At 49.1% G+C, this 9,674-nt stretch overlaps 1 protein-coding gene across 1 annotated transcript in view; it reads left to right on the forward strand.

Moving 5' to 3' along the window:
* The window catches only part of SHTN1 (shootin 1), a 96,969-nt gene extending 87,301 nt beyond the window's left edge, over window positions 1-9,668 (forward strand). The window contains exon 16 of the mRNA XM_004700912.2: window positions 8,277-9,668. Within this exon, the coding sequence (XP_004700969.1) occupies window positions 8,277-8,499 (223 nt within the window). The 3' untranslated portion in view covers window positions 8,500-9,668. The remainder of the gene's footprint in view (window positions 1-8,276) is intronic.
* Window positions 9,669-9,674: the final 6 nt, after the last annotated feature.

Below are 9,674 nucleotides of genomic sequence, written 5' to 3' on the forward strand. Positions count from 1 at the left end.
GGTCTCTTTCTCTCTGACCCTCAGCACCCCACAGCTAACTGAAACAATGAAAGAGTCTCTACAGCCCCAAGGGAGAACATGTTTCCCAGTAAAACATCAAGAATTCTGAAAAGGACCGTCAGAAAGAAATAGCTCTAGTATTTATATGCACATGCTCCATACAAAGGCATGCTTCCCAAAGCAACCCTGAAACGAGCTATCAGAACACCAGCCTTTTAGGTTCCTCTCAGACTTCCGCACCATTCCATTCACACCTTTTTATTTTCACGGACATTTCAAACGTGTTGAGGAATTGTTTACTCCCAGAAGTTCCAACACTTTGAAACTACCTGACAGTAATCATTGGGTTAGAAAGGCATTTTACAAAGTGGCTGTACAATAGGAAGGTCAGTCACTCTCTGAGTCTAGCTTTCCAAGCAGGTTCTCGGGAGCCCCAAAGAAACTTTAGTGTTGCGCCTGCTCGTAGAGAGTGCTTCATGAGTTTGCCTGAGTGCTCGTGGGTCCCTCTGCTTTAGAACAGCTGTAAGATAAGGAGTCGGAGAAGAGGGCCATTCAGTGGAAGAGACGAGGAGGCGACCAGATGGGAACAGACTTTTGCATCACACTCATTCAGATGCCCCAGAGCGTCTTGGGGTCTTACCTTCTCGCTCTTCCTCTCGGAGAAGTCTCTTCTCGAGCGGACCCTTCCTGTCTCGGGGAAGCCTTGGTCATTCACGCTCATTTTTTTCTCTCGGTTCTTTTTCAGAAAGGTGAGTCCCCCTCCACCAGTTTCAATGAAACAAAGCAGTCAAGTTCAAAGATGATTTTTTTTCTCTCGATTTCATCGAGTCCCTTCTAGGAAGCCTTCCTTCGAGAGGGAGAGCCCCACTGAAAGGAGAGTGGGTCCCATTTGGAATCTGTTGGCACGAGTCACGGTCATTTTGTAGCTGTGTCCTCTTCTTCACGCCCAAAGATTCCCTTAGGCCAGTGCTTCTCAACCTTCCTAATGCTGAGACCCTTTAATACAGTGCCTCACATTGTGGTGACCGCCCCCAACCATAAAATTATTTTCATTGCTACAATTTTTCCACTGTTATGAATCGGGCAACCCCCGTGAAAGGGTCATTCGGCCCCCAGAGGGGTCACGACCCACAGGTTGAGAACCGCTGCTGTATGCCATGCCGGCCACAGTCTTCTAGAAACCAATTCTCTTAATTTCTCATGGTTTTATTCAACTCCACGCTACCTCCTAAACTGTAAGCTCTATCAAGCTCTTTGAAAATTCCTTCTTTTCAAGCACCAGACACGCGGCTAGCTTGCTTTTGTGTTTTGGGGAGGCAAAACAAGTCGCATTCTTCCCTAGAAGAAGGAGCATTGCTCTCAGGCGGAGGTTACCACCACCCGGATCCTCAGAAAGGTTTGGGTGGGCATTCTGTCCGAGCGGAGACTCCTAGGAGGTCCTTTTGGCCCCACCACCCATGGTGGGAAGGGGAGTGTTCCTCCCTGTCATCCCCTCTGTCACCATATTCTCTCATCTGTTTATTTCCTCTCGGTGTGTGTGTGTCCCGATGGTGTGTGAGGGTGCCCCTCCCCGATGCTTAGGAAACATTTGTTTCTGAGAGGAGACCACCATCTAGCAGAATGGAAATTATTGCTTAATCTGATGCTCTTATACAATTAAGGGATTTACCAAGCTCTCCCTTGTAATCTTAGTAATGCGGGATTGTGCACTGACGCTGCAGGAAACAGCTCTGCCTGGGCAAAGCGCCGCCACAAAGGTTCCCGTGTGCGCCCGGTACATGGACAATTAAGTTAGAACAACAAAATTAGCAGGACAACTGGATGTTCTGGAAGTTGAGATCCTCTCCCTCCAGAAGATGGCCCTGGCAGGGCTCTGAACAAGCTGTTCAGAATGGTGGTGTCAAGAACAACTTCTCCCGGTTGATGGTCCAGGAGGCATTAGACCCAGTGTGAAAACAATGGCTCCCAATGATGCTCTGGAATTCTTGGCCCTTCCAAAGCATGAACTGCCTTGTAAGAGCACTGCTTTCCAGCAGCAAGGCCCGAGGAGTGTGTGAGACCGGCCCTAAAACCGGCCCCTTCTGCATAGAGAAGGGGCTGGCTGTTGCTGCTTTTGTTTTTAGCTTGGCTTGAGCCGTCTTTCAGTAGTCTGTGCAGTGCTGGTGTTTTCTGTTGCTATTTGTGAGCATGGTATGGAGGGCCGCGAGATTACTTACTCAGCTGGAAGTAGCCAACTATAAAATGTGAATCCCACTTCTGATCGGAAAGGATAAAGCGGCCTGACTTCTGAAACCTGAGGATCCATTTGAATTGAATTGTCAATGGACTCTGTGAAGAAGTAGAAAATTTGGTGGCTTCCCAGCTGAAAAGACAGCTCACACCGTGGTTGTTTAAAAAAACAAAACAAAACACAAACACCTTTAAATAAGTGTGTGTGTGTACACACATTCCTAAAACCTAGAGTGGACCCAGGTTTTGAGCGCAAGCAGCTGTTTGGGGGAGTCAGTGTTGCCTCTTCACGTAGTGCTTTTTAGAGAATGCTGGGCTTCCACTGGGTGAGGTCTGGATGGATCTTCTTAGGTGGCTTGAACTTGAGCAGAATTGTACACGGCTATTGGAGGAACCCCGGGGAAAGGCGGTGCACGCGTTTCAGCGCCCTTGGCTGGAGTTAAGTCAGTTGCAGCGTGTACATCGTCAGTGTTCCTAGAGCTGGAGAGAAGGGTCCAGGGTCCTGTGCCTCCCTGGGCCAGTGGATTTGGGGATTTGTAAACGTCTGCAGGTCGTGCATGAGGGGCCTGGAGGAGCCCCAGCAGGCTTTATGCCTCTGCTGTTGGCAGGGATGGAATCCGGTACTAGGATGCCCACGCTGCCATCACACAACTCAAGAAAAATATTGCCCAGTGTGATGCCCCGAGCCCTGCCGAACCCTTGTTCCCTTAAATTCAGAAGAAATTCTTCTGGTTAATCTCGTGGGCATCAGTCTTTGGAGCCTGGTGTCAGATTTTTCAGCCCTGGGTGGCATTCTGCCATTTGAACCACGATGGTCCATAATTTAAAATTTCATAATTGAAAATCCTGTCTCTTTCTCCCCCTCACCCAGAAGCCAACCCATTTATCCTGCGGGCTGAGCTGGAATGGAGCTTCCTGAAAGGCTGGGAAGCCACCAGGAAGGCGCTTTGCTCTCCCTGCATTGTCTTCAGAAGCATCCGATTCGGTAGTAGGCCAGCCAGCCTTCTCCCTTCTTCCTGTTCGAAACCTCATCCAGTGAAGTTTGGGGCAAGCGTGTGGAAAGCTCCTGAATGGGAGGCTTTCTGAGAGAAATAATCAAACGCTGCACAGCACACCGAAAAGTCTGGGGAGGGAGGGGCGGTGGGGGAGAGGCAGTCAGACCTCATGGTTGCACTGAGGAACAGCTAAAACGGAAGGACTTCCTCTCTGGAGATTTCCCAGGAAAAGACTTTACAAAGTCTCATTTAAATCTCTGTCCTTGAAGGTAGTGGCGCTGATGGCGGCCTGCTTACAATACATTTGTGTTGTGAGCAAAGCGGCGTTCAGACCGTCCGCTGTGCGTCATGTGTTGGATGGCTGCCACAGGCTAATGCAGACGTCCCACTGGGAGACCAGAGAAGAACTATACTTTGATTCACCAGATTGTGTTAAATAGTCCAGCTGTTGCGATTTGAAAGATAGTTACCTCAGAAGTGAAATAGAAATGAACTTGGCATTTATGGCTCAAACCGTTTTTGTAGACTGTTTGGCGATCAGCTTTTCAGAGGTAGCATTTTATAAAATAACTCTCGCGGCTTAAAAGTTTCATTCACTGTAATGTTTAAAATGCCCCACCTTTATATTATCAGTAAAATTAAGCTGGAGGGATAGGCTGAATTTGCATGAAATGCAATAAGCATCCCCCCCCACCCTTTCATTTCATGAGCTTTGATTGTATTCAATTGAGCTCAGAACCTCCCAGCCATTAGGGCTCTTTGGGGCATTAGTTAATTTGAATCGCAGCCTGAAATGTTAGCTAGAATGTTGTTGAATATAATTGGAACATGGAAAGTTGATTGTGAAAGGAATTTTATTGAATGCAAACAATGATGTGCCTTTTAAAAAAATTAGAATGCTGTGATTTTCATCTCTCTTCACATAGTCTGAGAAAGTCCGGGGTCCCTTTGGAGAGTCCAGCAAGGGCATAACCATTTGCATTTGTTCCGATTCTTCTAGGGTCAGGACGGCCTTGGAGTTGGGCCTTGCCTTTGACCGGCAAGTGGCCCACCTGCCTGAGCCCTCCTTCTGGCTCTGCTGCCGCTGGGGAGAAGTGGCTGCTTCAACAACCCAGGCGGAGCGTGGGCACCAGTTTTTGTAGAGTGGTACAGCTTGAACTACTGTCTCCTAGCTTTTAGTTGTGTCTTGAGGTAACCTTGGCTTGCAGAATTGAAACTCACCCACAACACATAATCCATTTCAGTGGGCCATCAGTGACTACCAGTATCACATGCAGCCAGGCAGCATCCTGTGGTAGGAAAATATTGGGCAGGAAATCAAGAGCCCACAGTTTGAGCACTGGATTGCCTACTAATTGTGTGCTTTTGTTGGCCTTCATAGGTGAAGGGTTTGGGCAGGTTCACGATTCTGGTCCCGTTGGACCTGAGCACCGCATGGGTTCGCCTCGCTTCATATCACCCATAAGGTTTCTTTTAACCTGAAGAGTTTATAGCGTAGAGAGGAGTAGAAGGGCTGTGGCTGTTCATGAAGCTGAACTTTCATTCTTTATTTGTGGTCATGACGCTTGGATGTTGAAGCAGAAAGACGTAACAGAATAATAAGAGATTCCTATTGGATTTGATCCTCTAGTTCCTGTCACAGCGGCTGCCTGACAAGAGCCTGGTCGGGCCCTCTGGCTGTTCTTGGGTGTTGGCAGGGGAGTAGAATGAAGTCTAGGAGGAAGACCCCTTCTACTAGCAGGAGCCTCGGCAGCTCCCCCTGGATCCAGCAGTGACCCAGGAGTGTGCACGTCTCCGTGGGGATAAAAAGAAGCCAGGAATCGTTGAAGGGGATAGGCATTTATCTATTTACAGCTCCCAAAGATGCAGATCAGTATAGATTCAGAGCAGAGGTTATAAAGAATTCAGGTAATGTCCCAGTTAGCCTGCGGCACCACCCTCTTGCTTGTTGGATAAGACACACACACACACACACACACACACACACACACACACACACACACCATGAACTTCCCAGTGCTGTGCATAGAGCAGGAATTGGGCAGCCAGCAGTTCCTGAGCCAATCTTCTAACTCTGCTGCTGGTGAGCTCTGGGAGGTTTTAAGCCAATTTCTTCCCTTTCCAAATCTCTTTGTCCTGCTCTGGTTGAGAATAGGCAGACCCAGGTGAGTGTCATTGTTTCTGTCAACCTTGACCCACTGGGATCCCAAGTCAGTGTCACGACCCTTAAGAAACTCGGTACGCTGGCTCTCAATAGATGGGCTCAGTCAGTGTCCACTATGTCAATGTCAACAATAATCAACAAACCCTTTCTCCAGTTGAGCTTACAGGCGACTTGGGCTCATTTTCGGCTGAGACACTTACTTCAGGGGCAAAGGATGGGTCTTTGCATCAAGACCCTTCCAAGACCGTCTCAGTTCAGTCATCTGGGTTTCCAGTACAGCCCCTGTGGAGCCCTGCCAACCCTGTCTGAAAGTCTCCAGCCACCTGCTGGAGACAAAAGCTTTCTCTTAGGTCGTGCCCCCCCCCCCATTCACCTGCAAGTACACCTGGCCGTGAAAACATCTGCTGTAGCTCTCCAGAAGAGATGAAGGTCAGTGTGGGTTCATGGAAGTAGTTTGTTGTAGAAGGAGATTACAAAACGTGACCTCTGCCCAATGTAGGTGTGTTGGCTCAGACCCAAGACAGTAATGGTGAAGCCAGGCTGGAACTTCATCCTCTGTCCATTTGTTTCCAGGGTAGGATTAGCCCCAGGAGAAGTTTGCATAGGAGCTGAAAGGTGAAAGTGGAGTAGTGATTTTTTAAATGAATGTTCTGTGTAAGCCAGGCATATGACAGCTCTGCTGGTCACCTACAGCTACAATGATTTGGTGTCTGGTCAATCCTTCAGCTCCCTGGTCTCCTTCACTTTTAACTCCCGGGCTGGGTACATGCACCGCTCCTTGGTGGAGGGCTCCAGCCTGCCCTGCAGATCACCATCAGGATTGGAAGCAGTGAGAGACAAAAGCAGCTCTAGTTTGTCCTTGGCCTCTCCCACCTAATGTCCATTTTCCTCTCCAGCTCCTGGGACTGCAGGCTTCAGGTCCAGCATCAGACCCAGGGCAGGCAGGCTTCCCTAGACCTACCTAGCTCCTTCCATTGCCTAAGGCCTCGCTTCTGCAGTAACTCCCGTGCAGTGTTCAGTTTCTGTAACCAGCTCCCAGTGTCTCCTGGGTCAGAGAAAGTCAAACAACAGATAGCTCTGGAGAAACGACACCCGAGTCGTGAGCAAGGCCGGCTAAGAGGAGGGGGAAAGATGGCATCAACTTCAGGCGAGGCTGTTGGCTACAATGAAGGAAGCAGATTCCCATCGCCACAGAGGCCTAGAAGAGATGCTAGGTGAATGGGCAGTGTTCCAGAGCAGCTTCAGGGAAAATAAAGCGAACCTCTCCCCCACGACACCACAGCCTTATTTCCAGACGTGCAGGCAGCTCTTCACTGTCACCACCTCCCAGACAGGGCTGCGTGTTCACCACGAGAGCAGCCACACTACGTAGTTTGTAGAACCCAGGTGGAGTGCTTTTCCAGCGTTTGGACAAATCTCGTGGTCTGGTCAGAAAGTGGTAACCATGGGATCCGTGGTGAGACTGTGTACCCGGCTGGTCATGCCGTCCACTTGCTCTCGATAGTTGCCCTTGGTACTGTTGCTCTTAATATAAGCGAGCCCTCAGACATGTCCCCACCAAAGCTTCCATTCCTACTACCCCCATATTGTTCTGCGTCATTGACAGTTTATTAATAATTAGTATGCACTCCACAGTCAAGATCTGAGCTGGTGGTGGGGATATAGCTTTGGACAAACTAAACAGCTCTTGCTTCCAGGCCGCACCTGCCAGTTCAAGTGCTCTCAGGGCGCACCTGCAAGTTCAAGTGCCAGACCCGAAAGGACTCATGGCAGGTGTATTTAATTATATTAAATGGTGGTATGTCCAGCAAGGGAGAAGTGTTATCAGTGGCTAGAGAGGGTCTTAACCGGGGTTCAAGGAATAGTAGAAATCCGCTCCTGGTTAGGGGCTGGCAGAGCAGTGGGCGGACACTGGCCAGCAGGTCCCCAGGACTGGCCCAGCGGGCAGAGCGGGGAGTGGTGGTGTGCCCGTCAATGTTGAACCTCTGGCAAAGGGCCCCGATTCAAGTGCTGGTCGAGAATACAAGTCTGACGGCTGCTGCCCTGCCCACTCCAGCTGCCTCAGCCTCGGGTGGGCATTGCCATCCCTTCAGCCGGTGGCCTCCGACCAGGACTTTCTTAGGGGACACCAAGGGCTGCCTTTCCTAAGGGACAAGAGGGTTTTCAGGGCCACCTCTGTCTCCACTTCAAAACCACTGCTCACTCTCCTGGAGAACCAATGACTTCCTGTCTCCGCGGAAAAGAAAGGAGAAAGACAAGGAATCTAAGCATCTGATCTCTGAAAACTCTGGCTCTCCTTTGCAGAGAAAGTGTGTGGTCACATGGCTTTTTTAAACTTCTTCCCTGCACTCTCCCACCTGCCTGGCTCCCTCCTAGCCAGAAAAGGCGGCAGCTGGCACACCACACAGCTGTCCCTTGCTTCCCCTCACTCACCCAGCCAGTTTCAGCAGAGCTAATCTGCAGCTCACTTGCCCAGCACACACACAGGGAGGGGGAGGTGACTGGCTCCTCTTTGCTGAGGGCGTGGCTGGAGCCTGGGTGCTGGCAGAGGAATGCGGGGCCTGCACCCTTGAAGCTTTGCCCTTCCGGAGAGGAGGAGGTAATTACGGAGGTAGGTGTGCTTCCGCTTTTAGCACTTGCACTTCCGTAGTTAATTGCTTGGATAGGACTGCTCCTGCGGCCTTCCCTCTGTCTGTGGCTCCTTATATGTCATCCAATCCCAATAGTTTTTTGTTTAATGGCTGGATAATCTCATAGATAATCTTGTGCATGTTGGTTAGACTGAAAACATTGTGATTTTCACATTTGCCTGAATCCAGGAAAATGAAAGACGAATCTTTTCTCTCTCTCTCTCTCTCTGCTTGTTTGTGTAACTGTTCATTCCGCAGGCCTCCCAGTAGCTCTGGCTGCAAGACATCAGACATGGGCAGTGCCGAAGCAGCCGGACCAGTTGTCGTTTTAGATCATCTTACCACCCATGAACCCCAAACCAAAGATCAGGTGGCTGAAAAAGATTCAACTCAACCCCCGAAGGAAGAGGGCAGCGGGAAACCAGAATGCCAAGAGGAGGGCCGTGAACCGACCCAAGAGGCCGACAGCTCCCACTGTTGATCCCCTGGGCACCTTCGGGCGGCCTTTGCAACAAGCACACGATTCCTTCTGGGTGCCTTGGCAAGGGCTATAGACATTCTGTCCTTGTCAATCAATATTCAGAACACAGGTTCTTTTCAAATGTTACTTTGTAAGGAGTTAGCTATAAACTTAAGCTATATAGAAAGGTATACATTCTTAAGTAGTTTGGGGTTTTGATCTTTATAGGGGATAAGATTTTCTTTTGGTTTTCCCTCCTAGTTACTGTATTTAAGTGTGGCTGCTTTTCAGAGGGGTTAGCCCACCCCCACCCCCCAAATCTGGATCTTGGTATCTTTTCAGTAATGTGCATACCACTCACCATATGTCAGGCTGGCCATCTTGGGTACTTGTGGATAATGGGACAGACAGAACTTCCTAAGTGTGATTTGAAAGGACCCCCAAGAAGCTTCTCCTTGGGGTCTGATCTTGATCTCTTACCGTGGAGACGTTTTGCTGGAGCATTGTGGCATGTTGAGTTGCTTTCTCAGGAGTTTAAAATACAAGAGCTGACGTCAAATGATGGTCCCCTTGTCAACTGTCAGTTAACTGTGGGATCCGACATTCACATCACTGATCCTGGCAAAGCTTCCTGGGCACTTTGGTGGCCTGAGGCAGAATGCAGAGAATACCAAAGTCCAACCGCTGGTTCAGTGCAGTATTATCTCCTTAAGCCCCATGCTCCATGCTGGTGAGTTCACCTTGTTTTCTCCTGTCTACTAATGGGGCACACGGGCCACATTTTACCACGGTTCTCGAAGACAGTGAAGACAATCGACAGGCACACCGTTTTCTTGTTTCACTGCTGTTCTTACATTACGCAGGGTTTTTTGTTTGGTGTGTGTGTGTGTGTGTGTGTGTGGTGTGTTTCCCCCAAATAAATTAAGTGGTAGTTAGTCTCTAAAAATACAATGCTTCAGGCTACCACAGTGAACAAACAGAACAGCAATCAGGGACCCCCCCCTTTTCATTTATGCAGCTTTTCAAAGTTGATTGTTTCAAAATTGGTGTTTATTTAAGATATGTAGTAATGTACTTGAATGCATTTTTTATGACAATGATTCAGTAACGGTAATTTTACTATTAAGGGAAGTGGAAGGTGTCGTTCTGTTAGCATGGCTCAGCATGTAGCTGTCAGGTGCTCTTCACCTAAGGAC

This window comes from Echinops telfairi, unplaced genomic scaffold (genome assembly GCF_000313985.2).
Source record: "Echinops telfairi isolate 266 unplaced genomic scaffold, ASM31398v2 ScPeMD7_70;HRSCAF=299, whole genome shotgun sequence".
Classification (NCBI taxonomy): Eukaryota; Metazoa; Chordata; class Mammalia; order Afrosoricida; family Tenrecidae; genus Echinops; species Echinops telfairi.